Source organism: Ascaphus truei, unplaced genomic scaffold (genome assembly GCF_040206685.1).
Source record: "Ascaphus truei isolate aAscTru1 unplaced genomic scaffold, aAscTru1.hap1 HAP1_SCAFFOLD_236, whole genome shotgun sequence".
NCBI lineage: Eukaryota > Metazoa > Chordata > Amphibia > Anura > Ascaphidae > Ascaphus > Ascaphus truei.
In genome coordinates, this window is record NW_027455280.1 from 15,851 (window position 1) to 37,345 (window position 21,495).

General features: G+C 61.4%; 1 protein-coding gene across 1 annotated transcript; it reads right to left on the reverse strand.

The window, feature by feature from the left end:
* Positions 1-1,738: 1,738 nt before the first annotated feature.
* LOC142478287 (ER membrane protein complex subunit 3-like) lies at positions 1,739-19,276 on the reverse strand. The gene is made up of 9 exons (XM_075582437.1): positions 19,075-19,276; positions 15,316-15,373; positions 3,541-3,634; positions 3,357-3,461; positions 3,110-3,191; positions 2,952-3,031; positions 2,777-2,859; positions 1,888-2,007; positions 1,739-1,857 (listed from the first exon to the last, which is right to left on the reverse strand). The coding sequence occupies exons 1-8, from the start codon at positions 19,227-19,229 to the stop codon at positions 1,906-1,908; spliced, it is 759 nt and encodes a 252-aa protein (XP_075438552.1). The 5' UTR covers positions 19,230-19,276; the 3' UTR covers positions 1,739-1,857; positions 1,888-1,905.
* Positions 19,277-21,495: the final 2,219 nt, after the last annotated feature.

Below are 21,495 nucleotides of genomic sequence, written 5' to 3' on the forward strand. Positions count from 1 at the left end.
AATTTGGATTGGATTTCAGTAGTGTGAGCGATAATAAACAGATTGCATTTTTAGATCTTTATTTTACTTTTTCATGAAGGCATCAGCCCCATTTACACTAAAATTCAGAATAGGAGAATGTAATGAGTCTCGATGTATGCATCCTCAAACTGGATCAATAACTGAATCAATAACATCCCATCTGGGCAATTATGCAGAGTAAAAAGACATTGCACTTTAGACTCTTGATTTCCAAATAGAAGCTTAACTTTTAGTGAATATATTTCAAGAGATGCACTACAGCGCAGAACTAGTCAACTCCTCTCTGGGAAAGGTAGCAATCTTAAATATAGCAGAATTGATAAGAAAAGGGGACAGAACACAAGTTTTATCACTCTGTGCAATGAGGGAGCACCCCAAATAAAACAAATAAAAAATCTTTACACACTGGAACATCCTTAAACAGGATGGCGTTCTCAGCAATGAAATCTCTGAGACCACAGATTACATACATATATAAAGGTGAGAACTACAAAAGATAGGACGGCCCCATGTTCTCTGAAAGTACAGGTTAATATACCGCTGTTAAGATTAATGTCTTTTTCAAATCTTTCTGTCTCGCATAATTAATGGCCTTAATTCACTCCGGCCCTGCCTGCCCGTTACATACATGTCTATCTTCAGGGACATATTCCTAGGTATAGGTATTCTATAAGATTGATGCTATTAGGGTTATTTGTATTCCTGTAATCACACACTGCTTGCAGTTATGTTTATTCACAAGGTATCACAGCACTGGATGTATAATGGGAATTTGCAAACCCTATATTTTTTAGTACTGATTTGTACATCAGAGCCTGGGGGTCACTGACCTAACAGGAAATAAGTGAATAGAGGTCTCTATAAAGAGACATGCGTGGTTGCCATGACAGAATGGGCAGCTTAAATGTGTGTGACACAACACCCACCAGAACCTAACCCCTGAACAATTGGGCGGCGCGCTCATGGAACGCGCAGGGTGAGCGGGGAAGACGTTATCAGCGCCGTGCGACTCCCAGGCCTGTACTGAGGATGCTGGACGCCAAGCGCTGCCTTCCGTGGTAGCGGCGATTGTCCCTCTTGCTTCTCCTTTGGACCAGGCTGAAAGGACCCTAACCTTCTCCATGCCTTTTTAAAATACAGACGATCGCGAGTTGGCATTTTTTAACCCTTTCTATTTATACTGAATAAATCTTCTTGTGCCATAGAGCGTTTTGCGCGCTTATCTTCTAGTAATACAGACACTAAAATACCTGACATGTATGGTGCACGCCGACCTCGGGTAAAGAACCTACCTGGTCTCTGCGCTCCGTCCGCTGAATACAACAGAGAAAATGCTTAGCAAAACATGATCGCTACATCTTCCAACAGAGAAAATGCTTAGCAAAACATGATCGCTACATCTTCAAACAGAGGAAATGCTTAGCAAAACATGATCGCTACATCTTCAAACAGAGGAAATGCTTAGCAAAACATGATCGCTACATCTTCCAACAGAGGAAATGCTTAGCAAAACATGATCGCTACATCTTCCAACAGAGGAAATGCTTAGCAAAACATGATCGCTACATCTTCCAACAGAGGAAATGCTTAGCAAAACATGATCGCTACATCTTCCAACAGAGAAAATGCTTAGCAAAACATGATCGCTACATCTTCCAACAGAGAAAATGCTTAGCAAAACATGATCGCTAAATCTTCCAACAGCCGTTTGCAAAACCCTCTGAAATATTACTTTATTGTCTGGGGGAAAAACATCAACTGTACAACTGGTTAAGGCACAAGATATGAATCCATTAAAAAACCCTTCTTCCCGTAGTGAGGAAAGCTTTATACAGGGGGGGGGGGGGGGTGGGAGGGGGGGGGAGAGGGGGGCAGTGTTCTTGATCAGTGAGGGCCATCAAGGTTTAGGTCCTGAGAGATGAGATCTTCCTCCACGTTTTCCAGAGCCCACTGATGTTCCGTGATCTCCATGGCTTCCCACTCAGCCTAAGGAGGACACGAGTCAGAGGAGGAGGACACGGTGACACAGAGAGGAGGAGGACACGGTGACACAGAGAGGAGGAGGACACGGTGACACAGAGAGGAGGAGGACACGGTGACACAGAGAGGAGGAGGACACGGTGACACAGAGAGGAGGAGGACACGGTGACACAGAGAGGAGGAGGACACGGTGACACAGAGAGGAGGAGGACACGGTGACACAGAGAGGAGGAGGACACGGTGACACAGAGAGGAGGAGGACACGGTGACACAGAGAGGAGGAGGACACGGTGACACAGAGAGGAGGAGGACACGGTGACACAGAGAGGAGGAGGACACGGTGACACAGAGAGGAGGAGGACACGGTGACACAGAGAGGAGGAGGACACGGTGACACAGAGAGGAGGAGGACACGGTGACACAGAGAGGAGGAGGACACGGTGACACAGAGAGGAGGAGGACACGGTGACACAGAGAGGAGGAGGACACGGTGACACAGAGAGGAGGAGGACACGGTGACACAGAGAGGAGGAGGACACGGTGACACAGAGAGGAGGAGGACACGGTGACACAGAGAGGAGGAGGACACGGTGACACAGAGAGGAGGAGGACACGGTGACACAGAGAGGAGGAGGACACGGTGACACAGAGAGGAGGAGGACACGGTGACACAGAGAGGAGGAGGACACGGTGACACAGAGAGGAGGAGGACACGGTGACACAGATTGGAGAATGACACGAGACAATAAACCAGAGAGCTTTGGGAGAATCTCACCTTAAAAGCTTTGTTAGTGTCAGGGGGTACAGGTACAGCACCCCCTGTCATCTGATCCTGCATAATACGGCTCTGATCGGCAGCTGTGAGACAGTGAGTAATGACAGCAGCATCAGACTGAGACACTGAGACACCCCCCCTCTCTCTCTCTTCTCTCTCCTCCCTCCCCGCTCACCATTGTCCTGTCCCAGGAGCAGCGTGTACATGCTGCGCAGACCAAACACATTGAGGAAATACCAGGACGCCGAGCTCACCCTACAAGCAGAGCATAGGTCAGGGGTCAAGGGAAATAAGGAGGGGAATCTCACACAAAAAGAAAGCAACGCTTCTTACCAGGAGGCATCGAGTGACACCAGCTCAATCCCACGCTGTAACATGGGTTTAAACCGCAGGGTCAGTGGGAACGGTACTTTCGCTGAAAGAGACGCAGGTCTGATGAGAAGTGCTGACCCCCTAAAGAAGCCCATGCCTGACTACTGAAATACAGCCCCCCACCACATACTTAATCCTCACAGGCTCTTCCTCCCCCACCTACCAGACCCATCCACCCCTGGCGTTATGTTCTAGAGATTACACCTACTCGTGAGGAAGCCAGAGAAGGCCCAGTTGATCCAACCTCCGATGAGGATCATGGGGAGGACGTTGGTGAGATTCCCCTTCATCATCTCAGTGACCATGGTGGGGTCTGTGGGGGGAGAGGAGGTGAGCGAGGAAGAAGGCCGAGCCCGACAGAGGGAATAGGAGTATGTTGGGTGGGCTATTACCTGTCATTGGGTTTCGCTGGATCACTTTCCTCTTGGTTTTCTTGAAGAATCCATTCTCCACGTCATTAAAATAAAACTTCCTCATGATGAAAGACTGTGGGGGCATCATATCGACCGAGGTCAAACTCGCACACAGCGGCAGAGCTCACCTGCCGAGACACACACACACACACACACACACACCTCGCTCACCTGTCGCGACACACACACACAGCGGCAGAGCTCACCTGCCGAGACACACACACACAGCGGCAGAGCTCACCTGCCGAGACACACACACACAGCGGCAGAGCTCACCTGCCGAGACACACACACACACGCACACACGCACACACGCACACCTCGCTCACCTGTCGCGACACATACACACAGCGGCAGAGCTCACCTACCGGGACACACACACACCTCGCTCACCTGTCGCGGGACACACGCACACACGCAGAGCTCACTCGCCTGTCGCGGGACACACGCACACACATGCGGAGCTCACTCGCCTGTCGCTGGACACACGCACACACGCAGAGCTCACTCGCCTGTCGCGGGACACACGCGCACACACGCAGAGCTCACTCGCCTGTCGCGGGACACGCGCAACACGCACACACGCAGAGCTCACTCGCCTGTCGCGGGACACACGTGCACATGCAGAGCTCACTCGCCTGTCGCGGGACACACGCACACACGCAGAGCTCACTCGCCTGTCGCGGGACACGCGCACAGAAGCAGAGCTCACTCGCCTGTCGCGGGACACACGCGCACACACGCAGAGCTCACTCGCCTGTCGCGGGACACGCGCAACACGCACACACGCAGAGCTCACTCACCTGTCGCGGGACACACGCGCACACGCAGAGCTCACTCGCCTGTCGCGGGACACACGCACACACGCAGAGCTCACTCGCCTGTCGCGGGACACACGTGCACATGCAGAGCTCACTCGCCTGTCGCGGGACACACGCACACACGCAGAGCTCACTCGCCTGTCGCGGGACACACGCACACACGCAGAGCTCACTCGCCTGTCGCGGGACACACGTGCACATGCAGAGCTCACTCGCCTGTCGCGGGACACACGCACACACGCAGAGCTCACTCGCCTGTCGCGGGACACACGCACACACGCAGAGCTCACTCGCCTGTCGCGGGACACACGTGCACATGCAGAGCTCACTCGCCTGTCGCGGGACACGCGCAACACGCACACACGCAGAGCTCACTCACCTGTCGCGGGACACACGTGCACATGCAGAGCTCACTCGCCTGTCGCGGGACACGCGCACACGCAGAGCTCACTCGCCTGTCGCGGGACACGCGCACACGCAGAGCTCACTCGCCTGTCGCTGGACACACGCACACATGCAGAGCTCACTCGCCTGTCGCGGGACACACGCACACACACGCAGAGCTCGCTCGCCTGTCGCGGGACACACACGCACACACGCAGAGCTCACTCGCCTGTCGCGGGACACGCGCAACACGCACACATGCAGAGCTCACTCGCCTGTCGCGGGACACACGTGCACATGCAGAGCTCACTCGCCTGTCGCGGGACACACGCACACACGCAGAGCTCACTCGCCTGTCGCGGGACACACGCGCACACACGCAGAGCTCACTCGCCTGTCGCGGGACACGCGCAACACGCACACACGCAGAGCTCACTCACCTGTCGCGGGACACACGCGCACACGCAGAGCTCACTCGCCTGTCGCGGGACACACGTGCACATGCAGAGCTCACTCGCCTGTCGCGGGACACACGCACACACGCAGAGCTCACTCGCCTGTCGCGGGACACACGCACACACGCAGAGCTCACTCGCCTGTCGCGGGACACACGTGCACATGCAGAGCTCACTCGCCTGTCGCGGGACACGCGCAACACGCACACACGCAGAGCTCACTCGCCTGTCGCGGGACACACGCACACACGCAGAGCTCACTCACCTGTCGCGGGACACACGTGCACATGCAGAGCTCACTCGCCTGTCGCGGGACACGCGCACACGCAGAGCTCACTCGCCTGTCGCTGGACACACGCACACATGCAGAGCTCACTCGCCTGTCGCGGGACACACGCACACACACGCAGAGCTCGCTCGCCTGTCGCGGGACACACACGCACACACGCAGAGCTCACTCGCCTGTCGCGGGACACACGCACACACATGCAGAGCTCACTCGCCTGTCGCGGGACACACACGCACACACGCAGAGCTCACTCGCCTGTCGCGGGACACACGCACACATGCAGAGCTCACTCGCCTGCCGCGGGACACGCGCAGAGCTCACTCGCCTGTCGCGGGACACGCGCACACACGCTGAGCTCGCTCGCCTGGCGCGGGACACACGCGCACACACGCAGAGCTCACTCGCCTGGCGCGGGACACACACGCACACACGCAGAGCTCACTCGCCTGTCGCGGGACACGCGCACACACGCAGAGCTCACTCGCCTGTCGCGGGACACACGCACACATGCAGAGCTCACTCGCCTGTCGCGGGACACGCGCACACACGCAGAGCTCACTCGCCTGTCGCGGGACACGTGCGCACACGCAGAGCTCACTCGCCTGTCGCTGGACACACGCACACATGCAGAGCTCACTCGCCTGTCGCGGGACACACGCACACACACGCAGAGCTCGCTCGCCTGTCGCGGGACACACACGCACACACGCAGAGCTCACTCGCCTGTCGCGGGACACACGCACACACATGCAGAGCTCACTCGCCTGTCGCGGGACACACACGCACACACGCAGAGCTCACTCGCCTGTCGCGGGACACACGCACACATGCAGAGCTCACTCGCCTGCCGCGGGACACGCGCAGAGCTCACTCGCCTGTCGCGGGACACGCGCACACACGCTGAGCTCGCTCGCCTGTCGCGGGACACACGCACACACGCAGAGCTCACTCGCCTGTCGCGGGACACACGCACACACGCAGAGCTCACTCGCCTGTCGCGGGACACACGTGCACATGCAGAGCTCACTCGCCTGTCGCGGGACACGCGCAACACGCACACACGCAGAGCTCACTCACCTGTCGCGGGACACACGTGCACATGCAGAGCTCACTCGCCTGTCGCGGGACACGCGCACACGCAGAGCTCACTCGCCTGTCGCGGGACACGCGCACACGCAGAGCTCACTCGCCTGTCGCTGGACACACGCACACATGCAGAGCTCACTCGCCTGTCGCGGGACACACGCACACACACGCAGAGCTCGCTCGCCTGTCGCGGGACACACACGCACACACGCAGAGCTCACTCGCCTGTCGCGGGACACGCGCAACACGCACACATGCAGAGCTCACTCGCCTGTCGCGGGACACACGTGCACATGCAGAGCTCACTCGCCTGTCGCGGGACACACGCACACACGCAGAGCTCACTCGCCTGTCGCGGGACACACGCGCACACACGCAGAGCTCACTCGCCTGTCGCGGGACACGCGCAACACGCACACACGCAGAGCTCACTCACCTGTCGCGGGACACACGCGCACACGCAGAGCTCACTCGCCTGTCGCGGGACACACGTGCACATGCAGAGCTCACTCGCCTGTCGCGGGACACACGCACACACGCAGAGCTCACTCGCCTGTCGCGGGACACACGCACACACGCAGAGCTCACTCGCCTGTCGCGGGACACACGTGCACATGCAGAGCTCACTCGCCTGTCGCGGGACACGCGCAACACGCACACACGCAGAGCTCACTCGCCTGTCGCGGGACACACGCACACACGCAGAGCTCACTCACCTGTCGCGGGACACACGTGCACATGCAGAGCTCACTCGCCTGTCGCGGGACACGCGCACACGCAGAGCTCACTCGCCTGTCGCTGGACACACGCACACATGCAGAGCTCACTCGCCTGTCGCGGGACACACGCACACACACGCAGAGCTCGCTCGCCTGTCGCGGGACACACACGCACACACGCAGAGCTCACTCGCCTGTCGCGGGACACACGCACACACATGCAGAGCTCACTCGCCTGTCGCGGGACACACACGCACACACGCAGAGCTCACTCGCCTGTCGCGGGACACACGCACACATGCAGAGCTCACTCGCCTGCCGCGGGACACGCGCAGAGCTCACTCGCCTGTCGCGGGACACGCGCACACACGCTGAGCTCGCTCGCCTGGCGCGGGACACACGCGCACACACGCAGAGCTCACTCGCCTGGCGCGGGACACACACGCACACACGCAGAGCTCACTCGCCTGTCGCGGGACACGCGCACACACGCAGAGCTCACTCGCCTGTCGCGGGACACACGCACACATGCAGAGCTCACTCGCCTGTCGCGGGACACGCGCACACACGCAGAGCTCACTCGCCTGTCGCGGGACACGTGCGCACACGCAGAGCTCACTCGCCTGTCGCTGGACACACGCACACATGCAGAGCTCACTCGCCTGTCGCGGGACACACGCACACACACGCAGAGCTCGCTCGCCTGTCGCGGGACACACACGCACACACGCAGAGCTCACTCGCCTGTCGCGGGACACACGCACACACATGCAGAGCTCACTCGCCTGTCGCGGGACACACACGCACACACGCAGAGCTCACTCGCCTGTCGCGGGACACACGCACACATGCAGAGCTCACTCGCCTGCCGCGGGACACGCGCAGAGCTCACTCGCCTGTCGCGGGACACGCGCACACACGCTGAGCTCGCTCGCCTGGCGCGGGACACACGCGCACACACGCAGAGCTCACTCGCCTGGCGCGGGACACACACGCACACACGCAGAGCTCACTCGCCTGTCGCGGGACACGCGCACACACGCAGAGCTCACTCGCCTGTCGCGGGACACACGCACACACGCAGAGCTCACTCGCCTGTCGCGGGACACGCGCACACACGCAGAGCTCACTCGCCTGTCGCGGGACACGTGCACACACGCAGAGCTCACTCGCCTGTCGCGGGACACACGCACACACATGCAGAGCTCACTCGCCTGTCGCGGGACACACGCGCACACATGCAGAGCTCACTCGCCTGTCGCGGGACACACGCGCACACGCAGAGCTCACTCGCCTGGCGCGGGACACACGCGCACACATGCAGAGCTCACTCGCCTGGCGCGGGACACACACGCACACATGCAGAGCTCACTCGCCTGGCGCGGGAGACACGCACACACGCAGAGCTCACTCGCCTGTCGCGGGACACACGCACACACGCAGAGCTCACTCGCCTGTCGCGGGACACACGCACACACGCAGAGCTCACTCGCCTGTCGCGGGACACGCGCACACACGCTGAGCTCGCTCGCCTGGCGCGGGACACACGCGCACACACGCAGAGCTCACTCGCCTGGCGCGGGACACACACGCACACACGCAGAGCTCACTCGCCTGTCGCGGGACACGCGCACACACGCAGAGCTCACTCGCCTGTCGCGGGACACACGCACACATGCAGAGCTCACTCGCCTGTCGCGGGACACGCGCACACACGCAGAGCTCACTCGCCTGTCGCGGGACACGTGCACACACGCAGAGCTCACTCGCCTGTCGCGGGACACACGCACACACATGCAGAGCTCACTCGCCTGTCGCGGGACACACGCGCACACATGCAGAGCTCACTCGCCTGTCGCGGGACACACGCGCACACGCAGAGCTCACTCGCCTGGCGCGGGACACACGCGCACACATGCAGAGCTCACTCGCCTGGCGCGGGACACACACGCACACATGCAGAGCTCACTCGCCTGGCGCGGGAGACACGCACACATGCAGAGCTCACTCGCCTGTCGCGGGACACACGCACACACGCAGAGCTCACTCGCCTGTCGCGGGACACACGCACACACGCAGAGCTCACTCGCCTGTCGCGGGACACGCGCACACACGCAGAGCTCACTCGCCTGTCGCGGGACACACGCACACATGCAGAGCTCACTCGCCTGTCGCGGGACACACGCACACACGCACACATGCAGAGCTCACTCGCCTGTCGCGGGACACACGCACACACGCACACACGCAGAGCTCACTCGCCTGTCGCGGGACACGCGCACACACGCAGAGCTCACTCGCCTGTCGCGGGACACGCGCACACATGCAGAGCTCACTCGCCTGTCGCGGGACACGTGCACATGCAGAGCTCACTCGCCTGTCGCGGGACACGCGCACACATGCAGAGCTCGCTCGCCTGTCGCGGGACACACGCACACATGCAGAGCTCACTCGCCTGTCGCGGGACACGCGCACACATGCAGAGCTCACTCGCCTGTCGCGGGACACACGTACACATACAGAGCTCACTCGCCTGTCGCGGGACACACGCACACACGCAGAGCTCACTCGTCTGTCGCGGGACACACGCACACACGCAGAGCTCACTCGTCTGTCGCGGGACACGCGCACACACGCAGAGCTCACTCGCCTGTCGCGGGACACACGCACACACGCAGAGCTCACTCGCCTGTCACGGGACACGCGCGCACACGCAGAGCTCACTCGCCTGTCGCGGGACACACGCACACACGCAGAGCTCACTCGTATGTCGCGGGACACGCGCACACACGCAGAGCTCACTCGCCTGTCGCGGGACACGCGCACACACGCAGAGCTCACTCGCCTGTCGCGGGACACGCGCACACATGCAGAGCTCACTCGTATGTCGCGGGACACACGCACACACGCAGAGCTCACTCGCCTGTCGCGGGACACACGCACACATGCAGAGCTCACTCGTATGTCGCGGGACACACGCACACACGCAGAGCTCACTCGTCTGTCGCGGGACACGCGCACACATGCAGAGCTCACTCGCCTGTCGCGGGACACACGCACACACGCAGAGCTCACTCGTATGTCGCGGGACACACGTGCACACACGCAGAGCTCACTCGCCTGTCGCGGGACACGCGCACACACGCAGAGCTCACTCGTATGTCGCGGGACACACGTGCACACGCAGAGCTCACTCGTATGTCGCGGGACACACGTGCACACACGCAGAGCTCACTCGTATGTCGCGGGACACACGTACACATGCAGAGCTCACTCGCCTGTCGCGGGACACACGTGCACACACGCAGAGCTCACTCGCCTGTCGCGGGACACGCGCACACACGCAGAGCTCACTCGCCTGTCGCGGGACACACGTACACACGCAGAGCTCACTCGTATGTCGCGGGACACACGTACACACGCAGAGCTCACTCGTATGTCGCGGGACACACGTGCACACGCAGAGCTCACTCGTATGTCGCGGGACACACGTGCACACACGCAGAGCTCACTCGTATGTCGCGGGACACGCGCACACACGCAGAGCTCACTCGCCTGTCACGGGACACACGTACACACGCAGAGCTCACTCGCCTGTCACGGGACACACGTACACACGCAGAGCTCACTCGTATGTCGTGGGACACACGTGCACACGCAGAGCTCACTCGTATGTCGCGGGACACACGTGCACACACGCAGAGCTCACTCGTATGTCGCGGGACACACGTGCACACACGCAGAGCTCACTCGTATGTCGCGGGACACACGTGCACACACGCAGAGCTCACTCGCCTGTCGCGGGACACGCGCACACACGCAGAGCTCACTCGTATGTCGCGGGACACACGTGCACACGCAGAGCTCACTCGTATGTCGCGGGACACACGTGCACACACGCAGAGCTCACTCGTATGTCGCGGGACACACGCACACACGCAGAGCTCACTCGTCTGTCGCGGGACACACGCACACACGCAGAGCTCACTCGTCTGTCGCGGGACACACACGCAGAGCTCACTCGCCTGTCGCGGGACACGCGCACACACGCAGAGCTCACTCACCTGTCGCGGGACACACGTACACACGCAGAGCTCACTCGTATGTCGCGGGACACACGTGCACACGCAGAGCTCACTCGCCTGTCGCGGGACACACGTGCACACGCAGAGCTCACTCGCCTGTCGCGGGACACACGTACACATGCAGAGCTCACTCGCCTGTCGCGGGACACGCGCACACACGCAGAGCTCACTCGCCTGTCACGGGACACACGTACACACGCAGAGCTCACTCGTATGTCGCGGGACACACGTGCACACGCAGAGCTCACTCGTATGTCGCGGGACACACGTGCACACACGCAGAGCTCACTCGCCTGTCGCGGGACACACGCACACACGCAGAGCTCACTCGCCTGTCGCGGGACACGCGCACACACGCAGAGCTCACTCGCCTGTCGCGGGACACACGCACACATGCAGAGCTCACTCGCCTGTCGCGGGACACACGCACACACGCACACATGCAGAGCTCACTCGCCTGTCGCGGGACACACGCACACACGCACACACGCAGAGCTCACTCGCCTGTCGCGGGACACGCGCACACACGCAGAGCTCACTCGCCTGTCGCGGGACACGCGCACACATGCAGAGCTCACTCGCCTGTCGCGGGACACGTGCACATGCAGAGCTCACTCGCCTGTCGCGGGACACGCGCACACATGCAGAGCTCGCTCGCCTGTCGCGGGACACACGCACACACGCAGAGCTCACTCGTCTGTCGCGGGACACACGCACACACGCAGAGCTCACTCGTCTGTCGCGGGACACGCGCACACACGCAGAGCTCACTCGCCTGTCGCGGGACACACGCACACACGCAGAGCTCACTCGCCTGTCGCGGGACACACGCACACACGCAGAGCTCACTCGCCTGTCACGGGACACGCGCGCACACGCAGAGCTCACTCGCCTGTCGCGGGACACACGCACACACGCAGAGCTCACTCGTATGTCGCGGGACACGCGCACACACGCAGAGCTCACTCGCCTGTCGCGGGACACGCGCACACACGCAGAGCTCACTCGCCTGTCGCGGGACACGCGCACACATGCAGAGCTCACTCGTATGTCGCGGGACACACGCACACACGCAGAGCTCACTCGCCTGTCGCGGGACACACGCACACATGCAGAGCTCACTCGTATGTCGCGGGACACACGCACACACGCAGAGCTCACTCGTCTGTCGCGGGACACGCGCACACATGCAGAGCTCACTCGCCTGTCGCGGGACACACGCACACACGCAGAGCTCACTCGTATGTCGCGGGACACACGTGCACACACGCAGAGCTCACTCGCCTGTCGCGGGACACGCGCACACACGCAGAGCTCACTCGTATGTCGCGGGACACACGTGCACACGCAGAGCTCACTCGTATGTCGCGGGACACACGTGCACACACGCAGAGCTCACTCGTATGTCGCGGGACACACGTACACATGCAGAGCTCACTCGCCTGTCGCGGGACACACGTGCACACACGCAGAGCTCACTCGCCTGTCGCGGGACACGCGCACACACGCAGAGCTCACTCGCCTGTCGCGGGACACACGTACACACGCAGAGCTCACTCGTATGTCGCGGGACACACGTACACACGCAGAGCTCACTCGTATGTCGCGGGACACACGTGCACACGCAGAGCTCACTCGTATGTCGCGGGACACACGTGCACACACGCAGAGCTCACTCGTATGTCGCGGGACACGCGCACACACGCAGAGCTCACTCGCCTGTCACGGGACACACGTACACACGCAGAGCTCACTCGCCTGTCACGGGACACACGTACACACGCAGAGCTCACTCGTATGTCGCGGGACACACGTGCACACGCAGAGCTCACTCGTATGTCGCGGGACACACGTGCACACACGCAGAGCTCACTCGTATGTCGCGGGACACGCGCACACACGCAGAGCTCACTCGCCTGTCGCGGGACACACGCACACACGCAGAGCTCACTCGTATGTCGCGGGACACACGCACACACGCAGAGCTCACTCGTATGTCGCGGGACACACGTGCACACACGCAGAGCTCACTCGCCTGTCGCGGGACACGCGCACACACGCAGAGCTCACTCGTATGTCGCGGGACACACGTGCACACGCAGAGCTCACTCGTATGTCGCGGGACACACGTGAACACGCAGAGCTCACTCGTATGTCGCGGGACACACGCACACACGCAGAGCTCACTCGTCTGTCGCGGGACACACGCACACACGCAGAGCTCACTCGTCTGTCGCGGGACACACACGCAGAGCTCACTCGCCTGTCGCGGGACACGCGCACACACGCAGAGCTCACTCACCTGTCGCGGGACACACGTACACACGCAGAGCTCACTCGTATGTCGCGGGACACACGTGCACACGCAGAGCTCACTCGCCTGTCGCGGGACACACGTGCACACGCAGAGCTCACTCGCCTGTCGCGGGACACACGTACACATGCAGAGCTCACTCGCCTGTCGCGGGACACGCGCACAAACGCAGAGCTCACTCGCCTGTCACGGGACACACGTACACACGCAGAGCTCACTCGTATGTCGCGGGACACACGTGCACACGCAGAGCTCACTCGTATGTCGCGGGACACACGTGCACACACGCAGAGCTCACTCGTATGTCGCGGGACACGCGCACACACGCAGAGCTCACTCGCCTGTCGCGGGACACGCGCACACACGCAGAGCTCACTCGCCTGTCGCGGGACACACGCACACACGCAGAGCTCACTCGTATGTCGCGGGACACACGTGCACACACGCAGAGCTCACTCGCCTGTCGCGGGACACGCGCACACACGCAGAGCTCACTCGTATGTCGCGGGACACACGTGCACACGCAGAGCTCACTCGTATGTCGCGGGACACACGTGCACACACGCAGAGCTCACTCGTATGTCGCGGGACACACGTACACACACGCAGAGCTCACTCGCCTGTCACGGGACACACGTACACATGCAGAGCTCACTCGCCTGTCGCGGGACACACGCACACACGCAGAGCTCACTCGCCTGTCGCGGGACACACGTACACACGCAGAGCTCACTCGTATGTCGCGGGACACACGTGCACACGCAGAGCTCACTCGCCTGTTGCGGGACACACGTACACATGCAGAGCTCACTCGCCTGTCGCGGGACACGCGCACACACGCAGAGCTCACTCGTCTGTCGCGGGACACGCGCACACACGCAGAGCTCACTCGCCTGTCACGGGACACACGTACACACGCAGAGCTCACTCGTATGTTGCGGGACACACGTGCACACGCAGAGCTCACTCGTATGTCGCGGGACACACGTGCACACACGCAGAGCTCACTCGTATGTCGCGGGACACGCGCACACGTAGAGCTCACTCGCCTGTTGCGGGACACGCGCACACACGCAGAGCTCACTCGCCTGTCGCGGGACACACGCACACACGCAGAGCTCACTCGTATGTCGCGGGACACACGTGCACACACGCAGAGCTCACTCGCCTGTCGCGGGACACGCGCACACACGCAGAGCTCACTCGTATGTCGCGGGACACACGTGCACACGCAGAGCTCACTCGTATGTCGCGGGACACACGTGCACACACGCAGAGCTCACTCGTATGTCGCGGGACACACGTACACACACGCAGAGCTCACTCGCCTGTCGCGGGACACACGCACACACGCAGAGCTCACTCGCCTGTCGCGGGACACACGCACACACGCAGAGCTCACTCGCCTGTCGCGGGACACACGCACACATGCAGAGCTCACTCGCCTGTCGCGGGACACACGCACACACGCAGAGCTCACTCGCCTGTCGCGGGACACACGCACACACGCAGAGCTCACTCGCCTGTCGCGGGACACACGCACACACGCAGAGCTCACTCGCCTGTCGCGGGACACACGCACACACGCAGAGCTCACTCGCCTGTCGCGGGATGTACTTTCCATTCTCCCTCAGGACTCGGCTCCGCAGAAGAACCTGACTGAGAGGGACAGAGAAACAGCTCAGATCAGAGAAAGAATCGTGTGGGGGGGGGGGGGGGGAAGGGGAGGAGAGAATGGATCGGGGGGGGGGAGGAGAGAATGGATCGGGGGGGGGAGGAGAGAATGGATCGGGGGGGGAGGAGAGAATGGATCGGGGGGGGAGGAGAGAATGGATCGGGGGGGGAGGAGAGAATGGATCGGGGGGAGGGGAGAGAATGGATCGGGGGGGGAGGAGAGAATGGACGGGGGGGGAGGAGAGAATGGACGGGGGGGGGGGGGGAGGAGAGAATGGACGGGGGGGGGAGGAGAGAATGGACGGGGGGGGGAGGAGAGAATGGACGGGGGGGGGGAGGAGAGAATGGACGGGGGGGGGGGAGGAGAGAATGGACGGGGGGGGGGGAGGAGAGAATGGACGGGGGGGGGGGAGGAGAGAATGGACGGGGGGGGGGAGGAGAGAATGGACGGGGGGGGGAGGAGAGAATGGACGGGGGGGGGGGAGGAGAGAATGGACGGGGGGGGAGGAGAGAATGGACGGGGGGGGGAGGAGAGAATGGACGGGGGGGGGGAGGAGAGAATGGACGGGGGGGGGAGGAGAGAATGGACGGGGGGGGGAGGAGAGAATGGACGGGGGGGGGAGGAGAGAATGGACGGGGGGGGGAGGAGAGAATGGACGGGGGGGGAGGAGAGAATGGACGGGGGGGAGGAGAGAATGGACGGGGGGGGAGGAGAGAATGGACGGGGGGGGAGGAGAGAATGGACGGGGGGGGAGGAGAGAATGGACGGGGGGGGGAGGAGAGAATGGACGGGGGGGGAGGAGAGAATGGACGGGGGGGGAGGAGAGAATGGACGGGGGGGAGGAGAGAATGGACGGGGGGGGGGGAGAGAATGGACGGGGGGGGGGGAGAGAATGGACGGGGGGGGGGGAGAGAATGGACGGGGGGGGGGGAGAGAATGGACGGGGGGGGGGGAGAGAATGGACGGGGGGGGGGGAGAGAATGGACGGGGGGGGGGGAGAGAATGGACGGGGGGGGGGAGAGAATGGACGGGGGGGGGGGGAGAGAATGGACGGGGGGGGGGGGAGAGAATGGACGGGGGGGGGGGAGAGAATGGACGGGGGGGGGGGGGAGAGAATGGACGGGGGGGGGGGGGGGAGAGAATGGACGGGGGGGGGGGGAGAGAATGGACGGGGGGGGGGGGAGAGAATGGACGGGGGGGGGGGGAGAGAATGGACGGGGGGGGGGGGAGAGAATGGACGGGGGGGGGGGGAGAGAATGGACGGGGGGGGGGGAGAGAATGGACGGGGGGGGGGGGGGGAGAGAATGGACGGGGGGGGGGGGGGAGAGAATGGACGGGGGGGGGGGGAGAGAATGGACGGGGGGGGGGGGGGAGAGAATGGATGGGGGGGGAGAGAATGGATGGGGGGGGAGAGAATGGATGGGGGGGGAGAGAATGGATGGGGGGGAGAGAATGGATGGGGGGGAGAGAATGGATGGGGGGGAGAGAATGGATGGGGGGGGAGAGAATGGATGGGGGGGAGAGAATGGATGGGGGGGAGAGAATGGATGGGGGGGGAGAGAATGGATGGGGGGGAGAGAATGGATGGGGGGGAGAGAATGGATGGGGGGGAGAGAATGGATGGGGGGGAGAGAATGGATGGGGGGGAGAGAATGGATGGGGGGGAGAGAATGGATGGGGGGGAGAGAATGGATGGGGGGGAGAGAATGGATGGGGGGGAGAGAATGGATGGGGGGGGGAGAGAATGGATGGGGGGGGGAGAGAATGGATGGGGGGGGGAGAGAATGGATGGGGGGGGAGAGAATGGATGGGGGGGAGAGAATGGACGGGGGGGGAGAGAATGGACGGGGGGGGAGAGAGAATGGACGGGGGGGGAGAGAATGGACGGGGGGGAGAGAATGGACGGGGGGGGAGAGAATGGACGGGGGGGGAGAGAATGGACGGGGGGGGAGAGAATGGACGGGGGGGGAGAGAATGGACGGGGGGGGAGAGAATGGACGGGGGGGGGAGAGAATGGACGGGGGGGGGAGAGAATGGACGGGGGGGGGAGAGAATGGACGGGGGGGGAGAGAATGGATGGGGGGGGAGAGAATGGATGGGGGGGGAGAGAATGGATGGGGGGGGAGAGAATGGATGGGGGGGGAGAGAATGGATGGGGGGGGAGAGAATGGATGGGGGGGGAGAGAATGGATGGGGGGGGAGAGAATGGATGGGGGGGAGAGAATGGATGGGGGGGAGAGAATGGATGGGGGGGAGAGAATGGATGGGGGGGGGAGAGAATGGATGGGGGGGGAGAGAATGGATGGGGGGGGAGAGAATGGATGGGGGGGGAGAGAATGGATGGGGGGGGAGAATGGATGGGGGGGGAGAGAATGGATGGGGGGGGAGAGAATGGATGGGGGGGGAGAGAATGGATGGGGGGGGAGAGAATGGATGGGGGGGGAGAGAATGGATGGGGGGGGAGAGAATGGATGGGGGGGGAGAGAATGGATGGGGGGGGAGAGAATGGATGGGGGGGAGAGAATGGATGGGGGGGAGAGAATGGATGGGGGGAGAGAATGGATGGGGGGGAGAGAATGGATGGGGGGGAGAGAATGGATGGGGGGGAGAGAATGGATGGGGGGGAGAGAATGGATGGGGGGGAGAGAATGGATGGGGGGAGAGAATGGATGGGGGGGAGAGAATGGATGGGGGGGAGAGAATGGATGGGGGGGAGAGAATGGATGGGGGGGAGAGAATGGATGGGGGGGAGAGAATGGATGGGGGGGAGAGAATGGAGGGGGGGGGAGAGAATGGAGGGGGGGGAGAGAATGGAGGGGGGGGGAGAGAATGGAGGGGGGGGGAGAGAATGGAGGGGGGGGGAGAGAATGGAGGGGGGGGGAGAGAATGGATGGGGGGGAGAGAATGGATGGGGGGGAGAGAATGGATGGGGGGGAGAGAATGGATGGGGGGGGGAGAGAATGGATGGGGGGGGGGAGAGAATGGATGGGGGGGGGGAGAGAATGGATGGGGGGGGGAGAGAATGGATGGGGGGGGGGGAGAGAATGGATGGGGGGGGGGAGAGAATGGATGGGGGGGGGAGAGAATGGATGGGGGGGGGGAGAGAATGGATGGGGGGGGGAGAGAATGGATGGGGGGGGGAGAGAATGGATGGGGGGGGAGAGAATGGATGGGGGGGAGAGAATGGATGGGGGGGGGAGAGAATGGATGGGGGGGGGAGAGAATGGATGGGGGGGGGAGAGAATGGATGGGGGGGAGAGAATGGATGGGGGGGAGAGAATGGATGGGGGGGAGATAATGGATGGTGGGGGGGAGAGAATGGATGGGAGGGAGAGAATGGATGGGGGGGGGGAGAGAATGGATGGGGGGGGGAGAGAATGGATGGGGGGGGGGAGAGAATGGATGGGGGGGGGAGAGAATGGATGGGGGGGGAGAGAATGGATGGGGGGGGAGAGAATGGATGGGGGGGGGAGAGAATAGATGGGGGGGAGAGAGAATGGATGGGGGGGGGGAGAGAATGGATGGGGGGGAGAGAATGGATGGGGGGGGAGAGAATGGATGGGGGGGGGAGAGAATGGATGGGGGGGGAGAGAATGGATGGGGGGGGGGAGAGAATGGATGGGGGGGGAGAGAATGGATGGGGGGGGAGAGAATGGATGGGGGGGAGAATGGTCAGAGGTCACACCTGTCACTCAGGGGCTCTAGCTCCACCTTCTTGTCGCCCTGCAGCAGGCGGGTCACGTGGTGGCGCAGGAGGCCGCTCAGGAAGGTGATGAACACGATGGGCAGCACTACCCACAGCCTGATACTGGCGTCCAGCAGCAGCTCGAGGCTCCCCATCTCTCCGTGACGTCACGCCGGAAAAAGCGCAGCACCCGGAAATGGAACCGCCGCGGCTAAAGCTTCCGGGTGACGCTTTGCATCCGCCCGCAGTCAAGATGGCCGCCGGTATTATCACCTGCCCGAGATGTGACTTGTGACGTTTTATTACCCAGAATGCTTCGTATCCCGCGGGCGCTTCCGGGAGCTGCAGACATGGCGAAGGTTCTGCGGTACGAGGCATTTGTGACGGACATTCTGCGGAGAGACCTGCGGTGTGTACCACGTGACTCATTCCAGCGCCACGTGACTGTGCACAGCACCATGTGACACCTCCCAACGCCACGTGACTGCACAGCACGTGACACCTCCCTAATCAGCGCCACGTGACTATACACAGCACCACGTGACACCTCCCAACTCAACACTACGTGACTGCACAGCACCGTGAGACTATACACAGCGCCGTGAGACTATACACAGCGCCGCGAGACTATACACAGCACCACGTGACTATCCACAGCGCCGTGAGGACTATACACAGCACCACGTGACTATACACAGCGCCGTGATACTATACACAGCACCGTGAGACTATACACAGCGCCGTGAGACTATACACAGCGCCGCGAGACTATACACAGCGCCGTGAGACTATACACAGCGCCGTGAGACTATACACAGCACCACGTGACACCTCCCAACTCAACACTACGTGACTGCACAGCACCGTGAGACTATACACAGCGCCGCGAGACCATACACAGCACCACGTGACTATACACAGCGCCGTGAGACTATACACAGCGCCGTGAGACTATACACAGCGCCGCGAGACTATACACAGCGCCGCGAGACTATACACAGCGCCGCGTGACTATACACAGCGCCGTGAGACTATACACAGCGCCGTGAGACTATACACAGCGCCGTGAGACTATACACAGCGCTGCGAGACTATACACAGCACCGCGAGACTATACACAGCGCCACGTGACACCTCCCAACTCAACACTACGTGACTGCACAGCACCGTGAGACTATACACAGCACCGCGTGACTATTCACAGCACCGCGTGACTATACACAGCGCCACGTGACTATACACAGCACCGCGTGACACCTCCGAACTCAGCACCGCGTGACTATACACAGCACCGTGAGACTATACACAGCACCGCGTGACTATACACAGCGCCGCGTGACTATACACAGCGCCACGTGACTATACACAGCGCCGCGTGACTATACACAGCGCCGCGTGACTATACACAGCGCCACGTGACTATACACAGCGCCGCGTGACTATACACAGCGCCGCGTGACTATACACAGCGCCGCGTGACTATACACAGCGCCGCGTGACTATACACAGCGCCGCGTGACTATACACAGCGCCACGTGACTATACACAGCACCGCGTGACTTTCTCGACTTCCTTTGAAAGGTTTTTTCTTACCTTCTTTCCAGTCCTTAGGCTGTGCTCTGTGCACTCTGTCTGCTCTGTCTACTCTGTGCGCTCTGTCTGCTCTGTCTACTCTGTGCGCTCTGTGCGCTCTGTCTGCTCTGTGCGCTCTGTCTGCTCTGTCTTCTCTGTGCGCTCTGTGCGCTCTGTCTGCTCTGTGCGCTCTGTCTGCTCTGTCTTCTCTGTGCGCTCTGTCTGCTCTGTCTGCTTTGTGTGCTCTGTCTGCTCTGTGCACTCTGTCTGCTCTGTCTACTCTGTGCGCTCTGTGCGCTCTGTCTGCTCTGTGCGCTCTGTCTGCTCTGTCTTCTCTGTGCGCTCTGTCTGCTCTGTCTGCTTTGTGTGCTCTTTCTGCTCTGTGCGCTCTGTGTGCTCTGTGTGCTCTGTGTGCTCTGTGCGCTCTGTGTGCTCTGTGTGCTCTGTGCGCTCTGTCTGCTCTGTGCGCTCTGTCTGCTCTGTCTGCTCTGTGCGCTCTGTGCGCTCTGTCTGCTCTGTTTGTTACTGTGCTATTCTAGGATAGATCTAATCACCACGAGCGCTCACCTGATTCCCAAAATCACAGCCTCAAACATTCACAACATAAGGTGGTCGGACCACGCTCTGGTAGAAATAGAGAAGGTCAACTTTCACGCTAAATCACATAGATCCCACTGGAAACTTAACGAAGCTTTATTAAAAATCCCAGAAATAATCTGAGATTTGGATACAGAGATAAAGGCCTTCTTCCAGATAAAGGAGGGAAGTGTAGCTGCTTGAGAAGGAGTGGCTCAGTGAGTAAAGACACTGACTGGCACTGAGTGTGAAGCAGGGGAGCCTGGGAGAAGG

What these genes read in the sequence shown, in the direction of transcription:
- LOC142478287 (XM_075582437.1), bottom strand. Translation starts at nt 19,229, where the DNA reads ATGGGGAGCCTCGAGCTGCTGCTGGACGCCAGTATCAGGCTGTGGGTA. An exon ending in GAAAGTACATCCCGCGACAG is followed by an intron (nt 3,635 to 15,315) that starts GCGAGTGAGCTC and finishes ATGCCCCCACAG; the next exon opens with TCTTTCATCATGAGGAAGTT. An exon ending in GCTCCTGGGACAGGACAATG is followed by an intron (nt 2,860 to 2,951) that starts GTGAGCGGGGAG and finishes ACTGTCTCACAG; the next exon opens with CTGCCGATCAGAGCCGTATT.